Below are 24697 nucleotides of genomic sequence, written 5' to 3'. Positions count from 1 at the left end.
GAGAGGGGAGGGGAGAGGGGGAGGGAGGGGGGAGGGGATGGAGGAGAGGGGGATGGGGAGAGGGGGATGGGGGGAGAGGGGGATGGGGGAGAGGGAGGGTAGGGGGAGGGGGAGAGGGAGGGTAGGGGGAGGGGGAGGGAGAGGGGGAGGGAGAGGGGGGAGGGAGAGGGGGGGAGCGCAAGAGGGGAGAGGGATGGGGAGAGGGGTAGTGGGGGGAGGGGATGGGGAGAGGGGGAGGGGATGGGAGGGGGAGAGGGGGAGGGGATGGGGGAGAGGGGGAGGGGAGAGGGGGAGGGGATGGGGAGAGGGGGATGGGGAGAGGGGGACTGGGGGAGAGGGGGAGGGGCTGGGGGAGAGGGGGGATGGAGGGGAGGGGGGGAGAGGGGAGGGATGTGGGAGGGGGGAGAGGGGATGGGGAGGGGGGAGAGGGGGAGGGGATGGGAGAGAGGGGAGGGGATGGGGGAGAGGGGATGGGGGAGAGGGAGGGTGGGGGGAGGGGGAGAGGGAGGGTGGGGGGAGGGGTAGTGGGGGGAGGGTGGGGGAGAGGGAGGAGACGGGGAGGGGAGGGAGGGGGGAGGGGGAGGGAGGGGGGAGGGAGAGGGAGGGAGAGGAGAGGGAGAGGAGAGGGAGAGGAGATGGGAGGAAGAGGAGAGGAGAGGGAGGGGGGCGGGAGGGAGACGGGAGGGCGGGCGAGGGGGTGAGGGAGGGAGGGAAGGAGTGGGGGTGTGGGAGTGGGAAGAGGAGGGGGAAGTGGGAAGGGGGAAGGGGAGGGGGGAGGGGGGAAGGGGGAGGGGGAAAGTGGGAGGGAGAAGTGGGGGGGGAGGGGGAGGGAGAAGTGGGAGGGGGGAGGGGGGGAGGGAGAAGTGGGAGGGGGGAGGGGGAGGGAGAGGGAGGGAGAGGGAGGGAGAAGAGGGCGTGAGCGAACGCGCTTCCACGACGGTGGGGTCTCCCCAGGGCGCGCTCCCGCCCCGGGGGTGAAGAATGGGAACGCGCACGTGCTCGAGGCCGCGCTGAGGCGAGGGGGCACGATGAGCGCGCGTGCCCCCCCCCACAACACTTTCTCCTCCGCCCCCCCCCCCCCAACTCAAAACTGTCAGTCTCTGGGGCTCTGCCTATGAGCCGTCCCCCCCCCCCCTCCACCCGCGCGCGCCCCCCGCTCCCGGCGGTTGGTTCTTCCCGCGCGAGGGGCCGCGCGGCCGCAGCCGGACTTCCCGCGCCCTCAGGTGAGGCCCGGCGGCTGAATGAACAAGATGCCCTCCTCCGCCTCCTCCTCCTCCCCCCCCCCCCTCCCTTCCCTTCTCATCCCTCCCCATCCGTGCAGCGCGGCCGGCGGGCTCTCCTCCGGGCCGCTCCCGCTGTCATTTACCGGCTTAGGCCCCGGGCGCCGGCGTTTTCCTCAGGCTCTGACCGCCGCTCCGCATCGCCGGGCGGCTCTTGCGTCTCTGATTCGCTGCCACTTCCCCCCCCCCTCCCCTCCCCTCCCCAAGCAGCCTCCCTCTTCCCCCACCCTCCCCGACACCCCCTCCTATTGTTTTCCGCCCTCAAATGGTAATAACCCTCCCCCCCCCACTCACCCGCCCCTTCCCCCCCCCCACCCCCAATTACTCACTCCTCCCCTCGCAGGCGAACCCGGCACTTGCGTCCTCCGTCCGGCGGGGGCAGGCGGGAGGCTTCCCGGCCAAAGGGGCGGGAAACGCCGGGGGAGGGGGAGCGCGCCTGCGCACTGCCGCCTTTGAGGGGCGGGCGGCCATCATTGATCGGGGCAAGAGAGTCAGGCCGTCCCCCAGTGTGAGTGAGGAGTCAGATTTCGGATCACTGACCCGCAGGTTGTGGGATTTGTTGCTTTGCGGCAGCAGTACAGTGCAAAGGCGTAATGTTTACTATAAATTACAAAATAAGTAGTGCAGAAAAATAACATGGACCGTTCAGAAATCTGATGGCAGAGGGGAGGAAGTTATTCTTTATGTGGTTGAAGTTGTTCTTGTGGTCTTCAGGCTCCCCACTGGTGGTAACGACAAGAGGGCATGTGAGGAATCAATTATTATCACTGACTTTTGACGTGAAATGTGTTTTTACAGCAGTTGGTACTGTGCAAAGGCATAAAATTACTATTAATTACAAATAAGACACAAGAGAGTGCAGATGCTGGAAATCTGGAGCAACATGCTGAAAGCTGGAGGAACTCAGTGGAGGGAAATGGACAGACAACATTTTGGGTTGCGACACCTCATGAAGACTCCAATAAATAGTGCGTGATTCCTCCAGCAGATTGTTTGTTACACTCGGACCAGTTTTTCCTGTTAGAAAAAAGAATGGAAATCTATTAAACCTTGTCAGGTTTGTCACATGTACTAAGATACTGTAAAAATAAGTTTTACAAGCCACATACAGATCATTTTGAAATGTACACTGAGGTAGTAAAAAGGAAAAGCAATAATAGTGCAGAATAAAGTGCTACAGTTACAGAGAAAGTACAGTGTAGGTAGACAATACAGTGCAAGGGCCACATTGAGGTTGGCTGTGAGGACAGGAGTTCTGATAGAAGTTGATCAGATTAAAGGTAGGTAGACAATCAGAATTCTCCTCACCCCCCCCCCCCCGGTAGAAATGTCACGTACTAGAGGACATGCATTCATTGGAGAGGGGGGGGGAGTTTATTTTTAAATATACACCATGTGGTAGGTGTTTGGAATAGGGGTCATGGTGGAAGCAGATACAATGGTGGCAGCAGATACAATGGTGGCATTTAAGAGGCTGTTAGGTAGACATATGCAGGGAAATGAAGGGATATGGATCATGTCCAGGCAGAAAAGAATAGTGTAATTTGGAATCAAGTTTGGTGCATAGTGAGCCAAAGGTCTGTTCCTGTGCTGTACCATTCTATATTCTAAAACTCTTCTGAAGTTAGGAGATACAAGAGACTGCAGATGATGGAATTTGAAGCAAAAATAAACTGCTGGAAGAGCTCAGCTCAAGCAGCATCTATGGAGGTTAAGCTGTAGTTGACATTCTGGATCAATACCCTGCATCAGGACTTCTGAAGCTGTTGGATAGGCTCCCATTACTTTGCCAATGGTTGCAAGATGTCACCAAGTGCTCATGGGTGCACCTAACCCACACACCTGTGCTCAGTTTGGGTTTCACCAGAACTACTTGGTCTAAATATAGACCAAACAATGATGTCATGAGGGCTTGTCCTTGACATTCATGCAGCATTTGACCACATGTGGCATTGATGACTCCAAATAAGTGAAGTCAGGGCACATCAAGAGGAAATGCTTCAGCACTTGGAGTCATACCTCAGACAAAGGTTGGAGGTCCAAGCTTCAGAACATTACTGCAGCCATAGGCATCTTCTGCTGCTTTTGTGACCTTTATCCATTGCAAGGTGAAAGGTACAGAATGTTCAATTCTATTTCCAACTCCTCAGCAAACAAAACCATTTATAGTAGCAAAATTAGACAGCACTCAGTTGGCCTGAGTGGGGTCCAGCAATTTTTGTCAAAGGTGACAAGCACTGAATATCTGAGCTGTACTACATACCCTGATAGTCATTACCATCACCCAAGTTCTCCCAACACCAATAGCCTGGGGGTATAAACTAGAAACTTACACAGTAGTGATAAACACTTAGGACTAGGTCTCCTCTGGCAATTGAGGCACCTCCCGACACCACAGTTGCAGTTGCCACACATATTACGCAACACTTGATTGACTTCTAATGCCCCACCCTAAACATTAATTGCCTCCACCTCCCTTTGTTCTTGTTGAAGGTAAATGCTCCCTCAGCACTTCTGAAAAGCATACACATTCTTAAAACACCTTGAGTCAACACTGAAAGATGATTGCACTAATAGTATTGCTGTGGGAACTCCCTGCATATAGATTGCTGCTATCTCCTCTCCATTTAATATCAGCAATGACCAGGTGCAAAGGTGATACACAAAGGTTTCTTTTCTAGAGATATTCACTATTCTTGCTGGGCATGTGCCATGCTTTCTCATCCATCTCATCTGATTCCTTGAGAATCTGAGCCCAATTGTAGACACATTTGAAAGAATCTGGTTCACAAGCTAGCCCATTTTCTTCTCTAACCTATGGGTATGGAGAGCAGGAATTATACAAGGGCCTTATTCATCCATAATGCCTACAAGTCCCCATCAAAATGACAGCACAAATTGTTGCTGTTGACTGTATCAGAACTTGTAGGTAGAAAGGCCACAAGTACTCAGGTTAGGATCGTTTCTTAGGCAGTCTCAGGGTCTCTTTTCTTCTGCTCCTCTAAGGTGGCTGAAGGGTCCTTTGAAGGACCCTGCACACTCCTCCCAGAGGCGAGTGGGCAGTATGGAATGTTGGGCTCCTTCCACTGTTTGCAAGTGACCACAATGTGCTCTCCTTATAGGAACCTGATGCCTCCCAGAGTGCTCCCCTATTTTGAGGGGCAACAGGCCAGTGACTCCATGTCTGAAGCAATTACATTGCCACCCAAAGGAGTCCATGGCTTATTTCCCCTCCTGAAGAGCTTTTGCTGTGACAGTACTTATTTCAGGCCCCAAACATTGGAAGTGGTCAAGCAGGATTAGAGCCCAGTACCAGCCAGGGAGAGGTTTTGACAGGGGTTCACCTATCTTTCCAATCAAGCACAGCTTGGTGGTGTTTCTCTGTCACTGCAAGTTATCCAAGAATCAAGCATACTGGGGGGTAGAAAGGACCAAACTGGGTTGGTGTGGACATCTTGGTCTTTGAACACCAATTTTCTTCAGTGTCAGCTGATCTCTCTAGTAACACATTGGAGGAAGTGGTGAATTTAGTGTCCAAGAGGTGGTTCCCAAGATATAGAAAGTAATCCAGGTTTCTAGCATCTTGCTGTGGGTCATTATGGTCAGGGGCAATGTATGTGGTAGTCAAATCGACAGGACCCTTGTCTCCTGGATTTCAGTGCAAGGCCTGTCCTCGTTTTCTTCAGTGAACATAACTGAATTTGTGCACAGACCAAGTGTCATTCCTGTTCTGTATATTGATCAGAGGTCAGGGTGATCTTGGAGTAGAGATAAGATTGAACAGTTTACCATTCAACTGTAGATTAACTCCACAAGGTAGAATTTTGTTGGGGCACTGCATAGCAAGATTGGGGGGGTGGGCTGTAAAAATAAAGTTTCCCCATATTTACGTGAACCTTTCCCACAATCAGTCTCACATTTTAGCCATTATGTGCAGTTTTCTTTCCTGCCTACTTTTGTTTAATTTAGCAACCAAACCTTTTGGTGCCTTCACCCAAATGATTTCTACAATTGCAAAACTGAGGCCCCTGCACCAGTCCCTGTAGCACTACCTGACTAGCAAGATGTCTAGAGCAATTTATGCCTGCCATTTCCCACCAACCAGTCAATCTGCTATCCACAGCAACAAAGAAAGCTGCTGGAGAAATTCAGCAGCTCAGGCAGCATCTGACTGACCTGCCAAGGTCCTCCAGCAGCTGGTTATTTTTGCAACAGCTCACAGCAGCTGCAGTCACTTTTGCCGCCACAGCAACTTGTTGCCTCCAGCACCAACTTCCACAATAACCTCTTATGCAAAGGCATACAAAATCCCTCCTGCACATCAAGTTAGTACATCCACTGGTTCCTTTTATCTATACCATGGTATTTCTACAATGTAGAATAAATTGGTAAAGCCTGTTTCTTCACCCCCCCCCCCCCATGAAACCACATGGAATTTACCTTGAACATTTGTGCCTTCTCTAACAGCTTCCAACATTTTCCTCATCATAGATGTTAAGCTAACTGGCCTGTTTCCTGCTTTGTCTCCTTTTTCAAAATAACTTTTATTATCCAATGGGAGCATTTTCAGAATTTAGGGAATTTTGGCATTTTAAACCCAACAGATCAGCTGTCTTGCTATTCCTTTAAGGTCAGTTAGTAGCTCCACAATTTGCTCAGTACCACTGAGCTAGTGATTAATTTCCCTCCACCCTCCCTTAATCCCCAACTTGCAGCTAATTCTGGGAATGTTACTCATCTGCTCCATGGTGAAAACTGAATCTGCCATCTCCTTATTTAACAGCTTAATGTTTGCTATGTTAACCCTTAAATTTCCACAAGCTCTTCACTGTTTTTGTTTCAGGCTAGTGATGTATTTATTTTTCCTTATTAAATCTTTTCATTTGTTCTTTATATCCTGTCCAACCTGTTTTTGCACAAGTATATACTTTTACTCAAAGTTTGATATTATCTTTTAAGTTCACAATCAAACATGGTAGGCCCTACCCTTGGTACTTTTTCCTGTGTTCTGAAAAGCCCCTCAAATGTTTGTCACTGCACCCAATTTGCTCATTCACTTTAGCCAACTCTGCTTTCACTTAGTTGCCCTTAGATTTCCAGTGTAGAAACTTGTGATTAATGAACTAGACAGTGGTTTCTGGCAAGCAGCCCAAAGTCTCTTCACAGGTACCGAATAGACCTGTTTAGCTGGGAGTCAGGTTTTGCTTTGCAGTATCTACATGCTCTTCAGTATTGATTTTCCTGTGGCAGTGTCTGTTGCCACCACCATTTAGGGACTAGGTTGGTGAAGGTGACAGATCAGAAAAGTTAATGGTTAGTCCGACAGTCAAAGACATCTCATGTCATCCCTGAAGTCCCTCAATCAGTCAAGGGAACAACCTAGCAGGTCCAGTCATTGGATTCAAGAAACCCCCAAGAAACAAGTTGTCTCAACTTCAACTACCTTACCACCCCACCCTACTTCTCAGATCCTCCTTTCACCCCCAACTCTTTCCTATTAAACCCCACCTCCCTTCCAACTGCTCATTCTCCCAGAGGGAAAAAGATTGATTGTACTATGCAAATTGGATTTCATAGAATCTTTGAAAAACCAGATCTCATTTTGGAAGAGTAGTTACTGATATAGGAAACATTAGCCAATATAATAGAACAGGTTTCTGTAACAGCAAGCTGATAATCATTACTTTCTGAAAAGGAGAAATGTCTGCAAGATGTTGGGATGTACTCACCTGCACTTCAAGGAACAGTTAGGACCACCTTCATAGGTGCAAGACAAGTTTCTTCAACAATCTGCATCTCCCCATCACCACTCACTTCAACTCCCCCTCCACCACTGTCAGTCCTCAGCCACCTCCTCTGCCAGGAGACATCTAAGCAAATTGGAGGAAAACCTCATTTTCTGTGTTGGGACCTTACAGCCTAATGGCATGAACATCAAATTCTCCCATTAAGTAAACCAACCTTTTCTTTCCTAGGCTCTTCTCACCTTCCCCCCTGCCCCCATACCTTTAACCCATCTCCTGGTGGATCTGAACTCCCCTCCTTCCCTGCATCTGCCTATTACCACCCTGTGCCCACCCCACCTATCACTGCTGTTTCTCCCCCCCTTACCTACCTTCAGTACTGACCCAAAACCACTACCTGCTTTTCTCCACAGATGTGCCTGGCCTGCTGAGTTCCTCCAGCACCTTTTCATCTAAATTCCAGCATCTGCAGTCCTGTTGCTCAAGTTTCTTTAACAGCATCATTCAAGTATCAGCCTAGGTTACATACTCCACAGTCAATGACAAATGCTACTGACATGTCACAGCTGGAATTGTGGGCAAAGCATTTTGATGTAACGTTACTAATACTCAAGGTCCATTTACCCAATGCTGAACTTGAACTTTTACCACAAGGCTACTAAAGAGTTATGCTACCCATAAGTGTTGTAAAATGCTTCACAACACCATGAAGGGAGTACTACCCCCTATACCACTGACTTTAGAGAATGTCTTTAGAGGCTTTAAAATAAAACAAGGCAGAGCAGTTTAAGGGTAGGAAGTGTAGAACATGAAAAGCTGAAGATGTGGCTATCAATGGTGGAATAGTAAACAAGTCACATGCACAAGGATAGAACTGGTTCTAGAGTATTGTAGAGGGGTAAGATATTGAGGAAGTTTAAAAAATAAAGAATGCAAACACCATCCAGGTATTGCCAATAAGTACTGGAAATAATCAGGTCAGAGTGCATCTGGAGAGAAAAATTATCACATTTCAGGTATGAAAACAAATTAGCATTGTTACACAAGGAGTCAACACAAGTCAGCAAGCAGTGTTAAGGCTATGTTCCAAGCTAATTGTAGTTCAGCATTTGAACAAGTTGGATTTATATAGATTTGAGATGGAAGAGAGTCAATTGAATCAGAGCAATACAGGCCCTTCAGCCCAACCACCCAGTCCCAATTTCCTGCATTCAACTCATATCCCTCCAAGCCCCACCCCTCTATGTACCTATCCAAGTGCTTCTTAAATGATACTGTTGTACCTGCCTCACCCACTTCCTCTAGTATCTCATTCCATATACTCACCACCCACCACATGAGGAAAGTTGCCCCTCAGGTCCCTTTTAAATCTTTCCTCTCACTCTAAACCCATGCCCCTAGCTTTGGATTCCCCTTAACATCTGCCTTATCTAGGCCTTTAAAAAGCTTCTAAGGTCACCCCTCATTCACCTACATTCCAAGGAATAAAGACCTAGCCTGGCCAACCTCTTCCAAGAGCTCAGGCCCTCTAGTCCTGGCAACATCCTTGCAAATCCTTTCCACACTCTTTCCAGTTTAACCACATAACTCAGTGACCAAAAACTGTAAATCACTGGAATAATCACATCTAAAGGTACCAAAGACAAGGATAAGTTCTTCCAGCTTCATTTCATCCTATTAACAATCTGCCACAGAATGACATACCAGGCTACAACTCTCCCAACAAAAAATACACAAACCCTGACCATCAACCACATTATCCCTTCCATTACTAGCTTTCCCTTAAAATACTGAGCAGAATCAGATTCCACACTTAAATAGCAAAGTGATTAACACCATCACTGTCCACTTTCAAAAGGGCAATGAGCTGCTATTGAGCACATAATTTATGAGCTGGCCAATCAGATTTCTCAGGTTGTTGCTGCACTTTGATTGAACACATTGTTTATTAAGGCAGACCAATGGGATGGTACTGAGCTTTTACTCCCATTGCTACCAGACAAAAAGTTATAGAATGACACGCAGGAGGCCATTTGGCCCATCACACCCCTGCCAACTCTTTGGTAGCGATAGAGGAACAAAGGACTACAGACGCTGGAATCTAGATGAAAAACACTATGATGCAGGAGGAACTCAGCAGGCCAGGCAGCATCCATACAGAAAGTGATATCCAAGTTAATCCCAATTCCCTGTTTTTTCTCCATAACCCTCTTTTTATTTTGTTGATTCGATTCTCTCTGGAAAATTCCTATTCAATTTACTTTACCTATCTTTTCAGACATGCACTCCAGATCACCACTTGGTGCATAAGCTGTTTCCTCATACGATCCCTGGTCCTTCATCAGTCGTCTTAATTCTGTGGCTCTAGTACACACCGTTCTGCCAGTGGAAAGTGTTTCACAGTATTTAATCTATCAAAGTCATCCATAACTTTGAAAGCCCTAAACTGCCCCACCTTCTCAAAGTCTTCCCCAAGAAGAAGTCATCATTTATTCCAATAGACAATATATCCAGTTATATTGTGATCCTTGGGCTACAGGAAGATTCCAGTGTTCCTGTAGGCTCCATGAGATCCCACTTCCACTGGCATATGAGGACAGAGCAGATAGTCAAAACAAGAGTGAAAGTGGCTTGCATTTCTGGAGCACGTTTTGAAAGAATGAGAATCAGAATCAGGTTTATTATCACTGTGGTGAGATGTGTTGTTTTGCAGCAGCAGTACACTGCAAAGACATAAAATTACCATAAATTACAAGATAAATAAATAGTGCAAAAAAGGAATGACGAGGTAGTGTTCATGCATTCATGGACCGTCCAGAAATGAATGTCATAAAGTGCTTCACGTCAATGAAATATTTCAGTAGACACCCTTATAATATCAGGAAGTATACCATTGCAACAGCCACTTTAGATCCACGTCCAATTATATACATGATACCAACTCCTTAATGGCTAATTAGATAGGTCAATTTAGACCCAGCATCTTTCACTCAAGAGCATTCTCCTCTGCCATTCACAAATCTCAAACTTAACACAAATGGGCACTCACTGAGATTTAAACCTGGGCAGATGCATTTGATATCTTCCATGTCTTTCCTTATTCTCTGGAAGTGGGCAATGGCACATTGTCCCTGGCCTATGTCCTTTGGGGATGGCAGTGAAGTGCTTCACCTTGAACCTGTCTCCTTTGTACTGATGGATGCTTCCACCATCCAGTTAGATTAGGGATTCTAGGAAATTGATACAGCCTTGAGTAAGTTGCTAAAGTGTCATTGAAACAGGCCCCAAGGGCAACAGTGTCCATATTGGCCATCAGCTATGTGCTGAGACCAATCTCATTTCCCAGCACTTGACCTTCAATGCTAAAAGTGTTACAAGCATTCATCTACATAGTTCTTACATGTTGTGAGAGTACCTGTCTCCACCACTGTCTCAGGCAGTGAGTCCCATACTTCTAGGTGAAAAAAATTCTCCCCCAAATATCCTCTGAATCTCCCTACCCCTTATCTTAAATGGGTCATAGATACCCTGCGAAGGGAAAAGGTTTCTCACTATCCACCCCATCTGCCTTCATAATTTTGTACGCCTTAATCAACACCCCTTCCCCCAGCTTTCTCCACTCAGCCTGTCTTGTCTCTCTTCACAGCTGAAACACTCCATCCCGCGCAACATCCTGGCGATTCTCCTCTGCACCCTCTTGTGGCTTGGAAGTTCTGCTGTCCTTTTCAGTTGTACAGGTCACAGTGAAAGGAACTTGCTGAGTTCATTTTCATATATCCTGAGCAAGACCATTCAGCCCATTAAGTCTATTCTAGCCTTTAGAGCAATTCCATTCCCCCACATTTCCCTGTAACCTATTCTCTCTCATGCACATTAACCACCCCCATCCCTACCCCAACGATTCTCCCACCAGCCACTTATACTAGGGGTAACTTACAGTTGGGTTAGTTTTGGATATGGGGGGGAAGGAGGTGAGTGGAGGACCTGAAGGAAACCCACACAGTCACATGCATGTCAGGATCAAAGCTGGGTTGTTGGAGCTGTGAGGCAGCTGTGCTACCAGCCACACCACCATGTAGTCCCAGTTACAGCCTAAACATCATCTCCACTGAAGCTACAGTGCAAGTAACCACCCTATTCTGTACATGTTATTTACCGTCACTCAAGAAGACATAACCTCCACAGCTACTTCAGAGACCAGTTAGGATGAGGTGAATTGGAAGAGTCTTGTGCGGAACAAAAGCAGTGGCATAGAACAGTTGGGCTGAATGGTCTGTTTCTGTGCTGGATATCCCACACAATGGTGTGAGGACTGGGGCCACGTATGGGTGGTTTCCATTGTTAAAAGGCATTAGGGAACCAGCTTTAATGACAAACAGACATTGGGCTCGATGGTGACTTTTACCAATTACACTTCTTATTTTCAAAAATGAATTTAAATCCGTAAACAGTCTGATGCAGTTTAAATTCACATTCAGGTCATCTCGGATTTAGTAGTCCTTTAACATAACCCCCACACCACCCTCCCCAACGAGATGCTCAGACTGATAGGTTTTGTTGTGGGTATCAGACAAAGGCAGATCTGTGAGTGGTTGAACAGGCTGCAAGGGCTGAGTGACCTTCTTCCTTCCTGTAAGCTGCAGTGCCAAAAGTGGAAAGTGGGAATACAGATGGGGTCAGTTCAATGCTGTGTGCATCTGAAATATAACTTCACACTCTATTCCAGCCCTCTGGAGTAGAAAGGAAACATTCCAAAAGCCCCTTTGATTCATTTTATACCTTCACACTAGCTTTTACTGATCTCAGTGTGACCTGGAGGACGTATTCTAGATTTCCAATACCCCTGTGTGAGAAAGTGATTCCTGATATCCCCTTGACACTGATTTCACCATTCCACCACCCCCCCCCCAGGTCCTCCTCCCAATCATAAGATATAGGAGCAGAATTAGGCCATTCAGCCCATCAATTCTGCTCCACCATTCAATCAAAGCTGATTTTTTTCAACCCCATTCTCCTGCCTTCTCCCCATAACCCTTAATCCCCTTACCAATCAAGGAACTCTGCCTTAAATACACCCAGTGGCTTGGCCTCCACAGCCATCCATGGAAACAAATTCCATAGATTCACCACCCTCTGGCTGAAGAAGTTCCTCCTCATCTCAGTTCTAAAGGGACATCCCTTTATTCTGAGGCTGTGCCCTCTGGCCCTGGACTCTCCCACTGATGGAAACATCCTCTCCACGTCCACTCTATCCAGGCCTTTCAGTATCCAGTAGGTTTCAGTAAGATTCCCTCCTCATCCTTCTGAGCTCCATTGAGTACAGGCCCAGAGACATCAGACGCTCAGAGGGAACCAGAGGAAATTATTTCTCCATGTCCATCTAGTCAAATTCTTTCGCTGTTTTAAGCTCCATACTAAGGATATTTGACTTGGAGAGGGTTGCAACAAAGATTTACAGTAATATAAGGAAAAAAAGAGCAGGATTAGGCTATACTAGAACCTGCCCAAGTGCAATGGGTGTATATTCTGATAGGTCAGCGTGGCTCAGTGCTTTATTCTGGGTGAATGACTTGTTGCATGTGTTCTCTGTTCGTTATCAATAGTTAATGTTTCAACTTCAAATATGTTTGAAATTGTTATATTTACAGAAGTGGTTGGATTTGGTAGAAGGAGTAGTGTTCAGGTAATTTTATACCTCATGTCTGCTTTCAATTTTATATCTAATATGTGTCCCCTAGGCTGCTCTATCTTTCATTAAGATTATGGTTGTTGTCGTCTTGGCCTCAACTCAGTTTTCCATTTCCTATACCAATTACACCAGGCCTTAAAAAAGATTAAATTATGGGGAGAGTTTGCAAAAACATTATATGGTATTCCCTGTTCTTTTGGGGAGTGTAAACAGGTACCGGACCAAGTTTCACTCTGCATCACTGCTTCCAACCACAAGCAGCCTTTCACAGAACAATGTTCAGCTCTTTGCGGGGTGATTGGAGAAAAATGCTTGTGAATTACAATTTAGGTGCTCTGTCTCCCCCTGCTGTACAGCAACTCACCAGACAAGTAGGTGATGAACAACTCCCAGTGAGAATGCACCTTCCACATTGTAAAACCCACAAGATTTGACTGAGCTGCACAAAGAGGTATTAAGACCAATGATCTAAAGCTGCATGACTTAAGGGGTGTACAAAGATAGGAAGGCAGAAAGATTTAGGAGCTTCTGTTGGCACCTGCAACAAGAAAGGGGATCCACCAACATCTGTGGAAGTGAAAGGATAGTCGACGTTTCGGATCGAGACCCTGCATCAGAAAGATTATGCACAGAATTCCTGAGAGTGGGGCCCAGAAAGCACGGTTTGCCAATAGTGGGGTGAATACAGGGTCGCAGGGCTGGAGGAGCTTTCTTGGGAAGCTATGAAAATTCAGAACCAGGAAGGCAAATGTGTTTTCAGTGAGGGAGGCAGCAAGACCATTCAGGGATTTGAAACTAAGAATGTGAATTGTATGATTTATGCACTGTGAAACCAGGAGCAAATATAATTCATCAAATACTAGGTTATGGGTTGACTAGGTGCATTCCAAAATTAAAACCAGCAGATGCTGCAATCTTAAATGAAAACCAAAAATGCTGAAAATACTCAGCAAATCAGGTAGCATCTGTGGAGAGAGACACAGAGTAATGCTTCAGGTCGAAGGCATGAAAGGTCTGATAATGGATTTTCGATCTGAACATTAACTCCTTCACTTTCCACAGGTGCTACCTGACCTGCTGAATGTGTCCAGCATTTCTGTTTTGAATTAAAACTTGATGCAAGTTAGCATTCAGACACCAGAGAGTTGGACGTGTGCGAGGTTTTGGAGGCTGGAAAATGGAAGGTCAGTCAGGGCCCATTTCACAACAATGGACCTTTTCACTGTATCTCGGTATTTGTGACAATAATAAACCAATTCCAAAGGATCTGTCTTGGTTCTTGAACAGACCTGCACAACCCTAATCTTACCTAAGCAACGGAAGACTACCTCTTGCACTTGGACTTGTCTCCAATTGTGGTTCTTCTTTGCACTAATGTCTTCTTTTGCACAATCTTTTTTTCTTCACTATCTTGTATAATTGATGTATAATTAATTTATAACATGTTCTGGTTGTCTGAATCTATGTGCCTTTGATGATGCTGGAAGCAAGTTTTTCATTGTACCTGTACCTCATTGTACTTGTGCACATGACAATCAACTTGACTTTTGAGGGCATGGGGCAGACTGTGCCCAGATCGTTTGTTGCCCAAACATTCAACCCAGAAATTTCCAGGTACAACCCCCCCCCCCCACCATTTCCCAGTTGTTGACCAAACCGGGTGCTCAAATAACACATCATCTTCCTGTGCTAGTATGTAAATGGTAATTCCTGCTGCAGGAACAAGTTCGGGCCCAAACGTCCAACCAACCTTATTGGCTCAGGGTCCCAACTAAAGGTGACCATGAGCAAGTGAAGCCTATGTAATGGGAAGGAACCAGACAAACGGGGCACCTGCTCATGAGAACAAAGGAGTCAGGAGTAGGTCTGCAGGGTGCCCAAACACCGATGGTTTTCATTTCACCCCTGAACAGCTCTAATTTTAGGATTACACTGCTTTATTGTGCGTCTTCCCACCAGAGGAAGTCCTTTTATTTATCCCAATTAAATCTTCTTATCATTTTTAATCCCTCAAATTCCCATTCAGTGGATTGCAAGCCAAGCTTGTGCAAACTGACTTTGTGATTGAACCCTTTAAGCACCAGTGCAATCGTGGTAAAACTGCATTGGCATGGCCAAAGTATCCTTGCCGAGCTGTGATGCTTGGATGCCTTTAACTGCAGAGCAGATCTGACCGAGGTGTGTCGGAGGCTGAGGGGTGATAGAAGTGTATAAAATCGTGGGAGGCATAGATGGTCAGCGTCTTTTTCCCAGGTTGGAAATGTCAAATACTAGAGGGCATAGCTTTAAGATGAGATGGGTAAAGTATAAAGAGGATTTGTGAGGCAAGTTTTTCCTAACACAGAGAGCAGTGGGCGCCTGGAACAGGCTGCCGGGAGTGGTGGAGGAAGCAGATACGATAGCAAAGTCCAAGAGGCATTTAGACCGACAGATAAACAACACACAACCTGCTGGAGGAACTCAGCGGGTCGAGCAGCATCTGTGGGAGGACAGGAACTGTTAATGTTTTGGGTCGAAACCCTGCATCAGGATTACATGCAGGGTTTGCACCCGAAATGTCAACAGATCATGTGCAGGCAGGTGGGATAAGTTAGACTGGCATCATGGTCAGCACAGACATGGTGGGCCAAAGGGCCTGTTCCTGTGCTGCAGTGTTCTATGTTCTCTGTAACCTCCTTCACCCTTTGAATAAATCAGCTTAAAGTTGTAGAATGAATAAGGAGCCAGAGATCCAGTTGGTAGGTTCTGAAGCCATTTAATAAATATCCTTCAATTTTGATGACCCCTTAGCTTGAAGTCCAAGGCACTTTGCACAGTGAACAGGTTTAAACCATTGATTAGATGGTGTCAGATTTCAGGCACAGTGACACTGCACATATGACCAAAACAAAGCCACGAACCAGATGGTAATGAAAATTGATTGACCAAGAAACAAGCAACAGATTAGATGTTTGCAAGTGTTACCACAGAACTCAGCACATTTCCATATGTGCACTGCTTGGTTCGCATTGGGACGAATAGGTCAAGTTGGAGGGACTGGGAAATAGTTAATTTTTAATCACAGACTGGCAGCCATTTGCAGTGCACATTACATGACTCCCATTGTCCCAGACTGGTAGCCATTTGCAGTGTACATCACATGACTCCCATTGTCCCAGACTGGTAGCCATTTGCAGTGTACATCCCATGACTCCCATTGTCCCAGACTGGTAGCCATTTGCAGTGTACATCACATGACTCCCATTGTCCCAGACTGGTAGCCATTTGCAGTGTACATCACTTGACTCTCTTCGTGCTGATTCAGTAGCCATTTTCAATGTACATCACTCGACCTCCTGCCATTGTGCCAGATTTGTAACCATTTGCATTTGGTTCCATTGAGCCAAACTTGGAACCCATTGTGGTGATGTAACATGTGGGTCACAAGGGTTGCAAGGAGAAACCTGAACCTTGATTTTGTCCTGACTGACATCTATTTATAGACACCAGTCAGAAAACAGGAAGCAACTTATACAGATACACACCCAATAATCCACAGAAAGCAGTTCAAATTAAATCATCTCCAGATGACAGAAGATTTGTACTTCCAATTTGTTTTTAATCAATCTTACTTGAAGGGATGAATCAAATCCCGACCTTTGGCTGAACCACTTTTTAAAATACTTATAAGTTTGCCATACAGATAAAAAAATAAAAAAATCTCTAAGAGTCTGACCAAGGATAGGGTATTTGGATATTGCAAACAGTTATCCAGGCAGTTAATATTAGGGTAATTCTAGCTTGTAAGCCGTGCAATTCTAAACAAGTTATCATTATATAGTCCTCTATTGACCGTTACCTGATTTCTTCCATGCCATAGCTATGGTTTGCCACTGCTGCCAGCTTCCACATCTCTATCCAGGCTCCCCTTCCCTGTAGCAATGGTCTCCTTCACTCACTCAGGGTGAAATTAGACAGGGATAGGGGTATGGAACAGGCAGAATCAGGTTTGCCACCTGTTATCACACAGAGCTAACATTCAATACTGGAACTGAGCATCAAGAGGCAGCCTTTGAATTCTCCTCACTGGGCGCTGAGGAGGGATGATCTCTGCACCACCCAGCCTTCACTTTCCCCTGCACACCCTCACAGGAGCTGGCTCGTTTTGTACCATCTCCTACGTTGACTTACTCCCAACTCCACATGACACACCATTATCTTCATCACTTTTCTCAGCCCCTCCAGCTCTCCCACAAGGCAACCAACTCTTTTCGTGTCTCCCTTCAAGTTGGGAACAGCAGCCAAGGTTGTCCCCGTCATCGGTGGTCTTTCTCACCTGATCCCCTCATTCTTCTCAAGCAACCCACAGAGCGCTGGAGGAACTCAGCAGGTCAGGTGGCGTCTATGGAGGGAAATGGACAGTCGATGTCTTGGGTTGGGACCCTTCATCGGGGCTGAGTCCCTGATGCTGCCCGACCCGCTGAGTTGCCCGCACAGTGTCTGACAGCCTCTTGTGTCTCTCCTCTTACTGCTGCACCCTCTCGTTTCCACTTACCTGCCCACTTAGATCAGCAATCCTCCCGACACAACCTCCCAAAGATCCCAACCAGCTACCTCCCCCTCCGTACTCCCCAACCCCACTCAGCCTTCCCAATCCCTGCCTCCTTACTGTGTTCAAATCCAGACTCGAGATACATCTCCTAATCCAACTCATCAAACCCCAGGATCTCAAATATGGGGGTCCCACCTCCTCCCTCAACCCCTTCTCTGAAATGGAGACACAGGAGACTGCAGACGCTGGAATCTGGAGCAACAAACAGTCTGCTGGAGGAACTCAGCGGGTCAGGCAGTGTCTGTGAGGGGGGAAGGAATTGTCAACATTTCGGGTCAAAACCCTGCATCAGGACTGAGAGGGGAGATGGCAAACTTGCTGGTATTAAAATCCAAATAGTCTACAAAGAGCTACTTCTCCCCAACTCTTTCCAACCTTCCTGTTTTTTTGTGATCCTTGCATCTCTCAGCTTACCTCAACCCCTCCCATCCCGTCCCAACCACCACCCACCCCTACAAGCCACAGAGTGGTCACACAATGAGGAAGCAAACAGCGCTGTCCACAGCTGCCAGCTCGCAGTGGATCTCCTGCTGAGACTTTAGCCTCGTATCTTTCACCCAACATCTTTCCTCACAACATAGGAGGCCATTCAGCCCTTCTGTGGTTCAGCCCTCGAGCAACCTCATTCCTCCCATTTATTTCCCTGTAACGTATCCTCTCACACATGCTACCCCTCCATCCCCAATTCTCCCACCAACCCTTAACCGGGGGGCTGTGGGAGGAAACCGGAGCACCCAGGGAAAACCCACAGGGAGAACTTGCAAACTCCACTCAGTGCCGGAGGTGGGGATCGAACCTGGGTCCCTGGGGCTGTGAGGCAGCAGCTCTACCCGCTGCACCACCTGTGGCCGGACAGTCAGGAGAGAGGATTATTATGTGTCAAATCATCTCCCAGGAATATCCTGGCCCAAAGACCCGATCAATGCAATGTCCTCCACAGATGGAGGCCATTCAACCCACCACACTTGTGCCAGCTCTTTGCAAGGGCTTCCCAATCACTGCCTCGTCACCATCTACTTTGGCCTCAAACTGTGTTCCTCCGGAGTTTCCACAGGTAAAGAGGCTGACTTGTCAGTGGGGTCTGCCAGAGTGCTGGGGAGAAGGGTGGTGGCTGAATCAAGAACTAGCTTCAGAATTCCAGTCTGGGGGGGGCGGGGGGGGAAGTGCAGAGAGAGGGGTCCAACTTAGCGGGTCACCGATTTGGCAGGGGACAGGGAACGCCTCCTGGGAGTATCCCAAAGTCACGCATCATCTGTAGGGCGAAGCTGGGAGGTTTAGGAGAGGAAGGTACCCCCACCGACGCCCGCTGGGCAGGGGCGAATTCCCCTCGCCGAAGATCTGTCGCCGTTACACCGGTGGACAGGTACTGCCCAATGTCTTCAGTCCCACTGGGGTTTCTGATGCTCTTCCACAAGTGGTCGTGTTCAACCCCTCATCTCGTCTTTCTGGCTGATAAAGCAATGGGGCATGACGAAGGGAAGATGCAACTTCTCCCGAGGGCGCGAGTCGCCTCGACTTGGCAAAGAGAGCGGTCCCCTCCTGTCTTGTGTCCCGGCCCCAGCGTCTCTCGCTGTTCACCTCACTCGCGAACCCTCCACCTCCCCAGCAGGTCAAATGCTGGTGCCATCACATCACCTTGGACACCTGCCAGATCCTCGCTCAGTTGAAGCAACCACCAGACGCCAGGCATTTCCCTCCTCCCTCATTTGCTGACTTCTTCCTCACGGGGGCAACCTGTGATCCAGGGAACGGTGGGTCCGTCCTGACGTCGTTCAGCGTGGGTTCTCGCCCCCGCCAGGACACCTCCCTCAGCGGCAGAGGAAGTCCTCCAGACCAGGTCCCAGGCAGCCGAGGGGTGGGGAGGGGAGGCCCCTTCCAGAACTCGAAATCCGTCCAGGCGTCAGGCGAGACTGAACCGTCCCCCTCAACACCCCCCCCCACCCCCGTGTCTCTCTCTCTCTCTCTCTCTCCCCACGCTGGCTGAGACAGGAGGGACACCCCCACCCACCTCCAGTGCCCGTCACTCTTGTTGTGCTTCAGCTGTTTATTAATTTTTGGTTAATATATTTCTTCCGTTAAAAAATAATACCGTTCTGGGTACAAGGCATAACAGCCCTTCCCTGACCCAAAAAAATCATCTACAGGTCCCCTGACTCCTGCTCTGGTTGCTTCTGCTTGTTTCCCCAGCCAGTTATGGAGCCCTTCCCTGGGTTGGGAGTGTGGGATGCAGGAGAGGGGGCCTTGGCGGCAAGAATGCAGTCTGCGGTGGACCAGAGCTCCCCTTGGGCACCTGCCTGCTCCCCGAGTCAGGCCACAGGGGAGAGTGTGGAGGAAGGGTGGGGGGGTGGGGGAGGAGGGGTGGGTGGGGGGGGCTAGCTGGCCGACAAGTCCACTCCGGCCTCCAACGCCCTAGCAGCTGCTGGAACTGGTGCAGGGGGTGGGGAAGGAGGCAGAGCTGAGGCCCAGCTGGCTGTCGGAGCGCTGGGAGGCGGCGGGCTCCCCGCCGGCCTCGGCCACGGTGGCCAGGAGCTGCTGATGCTGCTGCTGCCGCAGGGTCTCGGCGATCAGGCCGGGCAGGGCATGGAAGCTGCTGGTCAGCCCCTCCAGCTTGTTCTCCAGGCTCAGGATCTGCTTCTCCAGGTCCTCGCCCCGGTCGTTCAGCTCCGTGATCAGGTCGTACATGATGGTCTGCATCTGGCCCGGGAGAAGGAGAGGCAGTTAGTCCGGGTCGCCGCCCAAGGGCAAAGCAAGGCTGTCTGTCCGTGCCAACCATGCCCAACCTGCCCAACCACAGACCAGCCACAGGGTGCCTATCTAACACAACAGCCCGTCCTGTCCGTGCCAACCATGGACTGCCCAACCACAGACCAGCCACAGGGTGCCCATCTAACATAACAGCCCATCCCATCCATGCCAACCACGGACTGCCCAACCACAGGCCTGCCGCCCACCTGTCCTGGTCCAACCACGTAGACGCCACGGCCAAGAAAGCTCACCGGTGCCTCTCCTTCCTCAGAAATTCGGCACGTCCCCATTGACCCTCACTGATTTTTACTGATGCACCACGGCTTGGTACAGCAACTGCTCTGCCCGGGACCACAAGAAACTGCAGAGAGTTGTGGACACAGCCCAGCACATCACAAAAACCAGCCTCCCCTTCATGGACTTTGTCTACACTTCCTGCTGCCTTGGGAAAGCAGCTGACATAATCAAAGACCCCTCCCACCCCAGTCATTCTCTCTTCTCCCCCCTCCCATAGGGCAGAAGATACAAAAGCCTGAAAGCACGTACCACCAGGCTCAAGGACAGCTTCTATCCCGCTGTTATCAGACCCTTGAACAGTCCCCTAGTATGATAAGATGGACTCTTGACCTCACAATCTACTTCGTCATGGCCTTGCACCTTATTGTCTGCCTGCACTGCACTTTCTCTGTAACTGTAACACTTTATTCTGCATTCTGTTATTGTTTTCCCTTGTACTACCTCGATGCACTGATGTGATAAAATGTATGGATGGCAGGCAAAACAAAATTTCTCACCGTACCTCGGTACATGTGACAATAATAAACCAATTTACTAAATTTCACTCCAGACTTTGAAATGACCATTCAAAAGACATGTTAAGCCGGCGAATGAATTAAAAATGATGCTGCAAACGTTGGAAATTTGAAATCAAGACAGTTGTAGGAAAAGAAATTCTTAACTGCTGCCCTGTCTGTCTCATCACCACATTTTCTGTTTTCACTTACAATGAGCGTAAACAGAAAATTCCAACCTCTCTCCGGGCCTGCCTGCTTGTAATTTATTTGGGATACCTCACGGTGGCACCAAAAGCTCAAGAAATGCAACACTGCTCCTCTGAAACCTCAGCAGTGAATCAGTCCCCATCACACTGTTCAACAGAGGGGCCACTGCAACTGGACACCTGTAATTTTCACATCAGCTGCTGCCTCTCCTGCATCTCAGCTGAAAAAGCACAGCAGGAATTCTACTTTGACCATGGCAAAGTGACATATACAAAATATGTTCCTGTCTTGTTGATTGAGGAGTAAACATTTGTTTGACATGGAGAAAAGCCCCAAGCCATCCACAAAGTGTGACAGGTATTTAACGTTTCAAAGTACGATGCTTCAGTAATACCGTCCTTCTGACAGGAGCAGTGTTCCCTCAGTAACGCCCCTCCCACGGTGTGACACTCCCTCAGTAACACCCCTCCCACAGTGTGACCCTCCCTCAGTACCACACCTCCCACAGTGACGCTCCCTCGGTACCACCCTTCCCACAGTGGGACACTCCCTCAGTACCGCCCCTCCCACAGTTTGACCCTCCCTCAGTACTGCCCCTCCCACAGTGATAGTACTGGGATACTGAAAGGGCTGAAGTTGGATAAGTCACCTGGACCGGATGAACCACCCCAGGGGTCTGAAGGAGGTAGCTGAAGAGATTGTGGAGGCATTAGTAGTGATCTTTCAAGAATCACTAGAGTCAGGAATGGCTCCAGACGACTGGAAAATCGCAAATGTCACCCCACTCTTTAAGAAGGGAGGGGGGCAAAAGACAGGAAGTTACAGGCCAGTTAGCCCGACTTCAGTGGTTGGTAAGATTTAAGTCCACTGTTAAGGATGAGGTCGGGGTACTTGGAAGCACATGGTAAAATAGGCCAAAGTCAGCATGGTTTCCTTAAGGGGAGATCTTGCCTAACAAATCTGTTGGGATTCTTTGAGGAAGTAACAGGCAGGATAGACAAAGGAGAGTCAGTGGAGGTTGTTTACTTGGATTTTCCAAAGGCCTTTGACAAGGTGCCGCACATGAGGCTGCTAAACAAGGTAGGAGCCCATGGTATTACAGGAAAGGTCCTAGCATGGATAGAAGATTGGCTGACTGGCAGAAGGCAAAGAGTGGGAATAAAGGGGGCCTTTTCTGGTTGGCTGCCAGTGACTAGTGGTGTTCCCCAGGGGTCGGTGTTGGGTCCGCTACTTCTCACGTTATACGTTAATGATCTGGGTGACGGAATTGATGGTTTTGTCACCAAGTTTGCAGATGATACAAAGATAGGTGGAGGGGCAGGTAGTGTTGAGGAAGCAGGGAGTCTGCAGAAGGATGTGGACAGGTTGGGAGAATGGGCAGAGAAGTGGCAGATGAAATACAGTGTAAGGAATTGTATGGTCATGCACTTTGGTAGAAAGAATAAAGGTGTAGACTATTTTCTAAATGCGGAGAGAATTCAGAAATCGGGGGTGCAAAGAGACCTGGGAGCCCTAGTGCAGGGTTCCCTAAAGGTTAACTTGCAGGTTGAGTCAGTAGTAAGGAAGGGAAATGTAATGTTAGCATTCATTTGGAGAGGGCTAGAGTATAAAAGCAAGGATGTAATGTTGAGGCTTTATAAGGCGTTGGTCAGACCACATTTGGAGTATTCTGAGCAAATGTGGGCCCCATATCAAAGGAAGGATGTGTTGGCGTTGGAGAGGGTCCAGAGAAGGTTTACGGGAATGATCTGAGAATGAAAGGGTTAACATATGAGGAACATTTGATGGGTCTGAGCCTGTACTCGCTGGTGTCTAGAAGGATGAGAGGGGATCTCATTGAAACCTCCTGAATATTGAAAGGCCTAGATAGAGTGGACGTGGAGAGGATGTTTCCAGTAGTGGGAGAGTCTAGGACCAGAGGGCACAGCCTCAGAATAGAAGGACGTCCCTTTAGATCAGAGATGAGGAGGAATTTCTTCAGCCAGAGGGCGGTGAATCTGTGGAATTCATTGCCACAGACGGCTGTGGAGGCCAAGTCATTGGGTGTATTGAAAGTGGAGGTTGATAGGTTCTTGATTATAAGGGCGTCAAAGGTTACGGGGAGAAGGCAGGAGAATGGGGTTGAGAGGGAAAAATAAATCAGCCATGATCGAATGGTGGAGCAGACTCGATGGGCCGAATGGCCTAATTCTGCTCCAATGTGATATGGCCCACACCAGGCATGTCAGCCTGGCTTATGTGATCTGGTCCCCAGAATGGGACCGAACCACTTTGCTGGTCCAGGAGATAACTCGAACACATAACCGTCCAGCACAGGAGCAGGTCTTTCGGCCCACCATGTCTACACCGACCATGGTGCCAAATTCAATTAAATCTGCCTATCTGCCTGCACATGTTCCTCCATTCCCTGCACGTTCACGTGCCTAGTTACATGCCTCCTAAACTTTCCTATCTGCTTCCACCACTGTTCCAGGCACCCACCGCTCTCCGGGTAAAAAAAATTCACCCTGCACATCTCCTTTAAACTTTCCCCCCCTCACCTTGAAGCTATGTCGTCTTGTATAGATATCTCTACACTGAGATAAACTCTCTGCCTCTACCCCATTGATACCTCGCGTAATTTTATCAGCCTCTCTCAAAGTCTCCCCTCAGCCTCCGACACTTCAGAGACAACAACCTAAGTTTGTCCAACCTCTCCTTATGGCTCATGCCCTCTAATCCAGGCAGCATCCTGGCGAACCTCTTCTGCACCTTCTCCAAAGCCCCCATGTCCTTCGGGCAACCAGATCTGCACACACTACTCCAGGTGCAGCCTAAACAAAGTTTTATATGGTAACATGACTTCCTGACTCTTACACTCAACACCCCGATTGATGAAGGCAACAATGCCGTAGGCCTTCTTTATCACCCTATCTACATGTGTTGCCATTTTAGGGGAGCTATGGACTTGCACCCCAAGATCCCTCTGCATATCAGTGCTGTTAAGGATCCTGCCATTAACTGTGTATTTTTCCCCTTACATTAGACTTCCCAAAGTGCGGCACCTCAGACTAAACTCCATCTGCCACCTCTCTGCCCATATCTGCAACTGATCTACATCTGCTGTATCCTTCAAAAACCTTCTTCATTGTCCACAACTCCACCAGTCTCTGTGTCATCCACAGACCACCATGTGCTATCAGGAGAGGTTGGACACCAATCAGACCACCTCCATTTTCACCCAAGTCATCACAAACTGCATTCGCCCGAAGATACAACTGCGTGAGACACAGCATGAAGTTTCCTTGAGAGTGAACGAGGGAGGAACAGCACATTTACAAGTCACTGACCCGAAGCTCCACTCCCCGCTCGGTTTATCACCGGTTCAATCCCAAATGGAAAGTCAGTTTACTGACGTTGTTCACCTTGCTACCACAAACCATTTCAACTAAACCGGTGTGCACTTCACTTCACTTTGCATTTTGGAGACGGTCCCTGGCTGGCTGTTAAAGGATTTCTAATTGAATTAAATAAAGATCAGCAATTGGATTAAAAAGCTGCTTGTTACCATGGCCACAATCCTAAAGCAGGAGGTGAAAGGAATCGACAGACAGGTGAATGGAATGAGATAGAACAAGGAACGGGATTACTCCTGGCATAAGGCTGGA

General features: G+C 48.4%; 2 protein-coding genes and 1 long non-coding RNA gene across 6 annotated transcripts in view; 1 reads left to right on the top strand and 2 right to left on the bottom strand.

The window, feature by feature from the left end:
* Positions 1-1695, bottom strand: part of adar (adenosine deaminase RNA specific) — a 70001-nt gene extending 68306 nt beyond the window's left edge. The window contains exon 1 of one of the 2 annotated variants that reach the window (XM_052045970.1): positions 1610-1695. The gene's annotated coding sequence lies outside the window, so the exon portion shown is untranslated. Of the gene's footprint in view, positions 1-1366; positions 1532-1609 lie in introns of those variants that run through there. The other variant, XM_052045969.1, reaches the window with a different exon arrangement.
* On the top strand, positions 1163-24697 carry LOC127587550 (uncharacterized). 2 transcript variants are annotated; one of them, XR_007958788.1, is made up of 3 exons: positions 1163-1223; positions 13776-13897; positions 24076-24697. It is a non-coding gene; the product is annotated as an uncharacterized LOC127587550 (long non-coding RNA). The 2 variants fall into 2 exon arrangements; XR_007958789.1 differs by lacking the exons at positions 1163-1223; positions 13776-13897 and adding exons at positions 1983-2026; positions 12673-12707.
* The window catches only part of LOC127587549 (small conductance calcium-activated potassium channel protein 3-like), an 84056-nt gene continuing 77095 nt past the window's right edge, over positions 17737-24697 (bottom strand). For both annotated transcript variants that reach the window (XM_052045972.1, XM_052045973.1), the window contains exon 8: positions 17737-19998. In XM_052045972.1, the coding sequence (XP_051901932.1) occupies positions 19714-19998 (285 nt within the window). In that variant the 3' untranslated portion in view covers positions 17737-19713. The remainder of the gene's footprint in view (positions 19999-24697) is intronic.

This window comes from Pristis pectinata, chromosome 40 (assembly GCF_009764475.1).
Source record: "Pristis pectinata isolate sPriPec2 chromosome 40, sPriPec2.1.pri, whole genome shotgun sequence".
In the NCBI taxonomy this organism is placed as follows: domain Eukaryota; kingdom Metazoa; phylum Chordata; class Chondrichthyes; order Rhinopristiformes; family Pristidae; genus Pristis; species Pristis pectinata.
The sequence above is the reverse complement of the archived record's forward strand: the minus strand, read 5'-3'. Positions and strand labels throughout refer to the sequence as shown.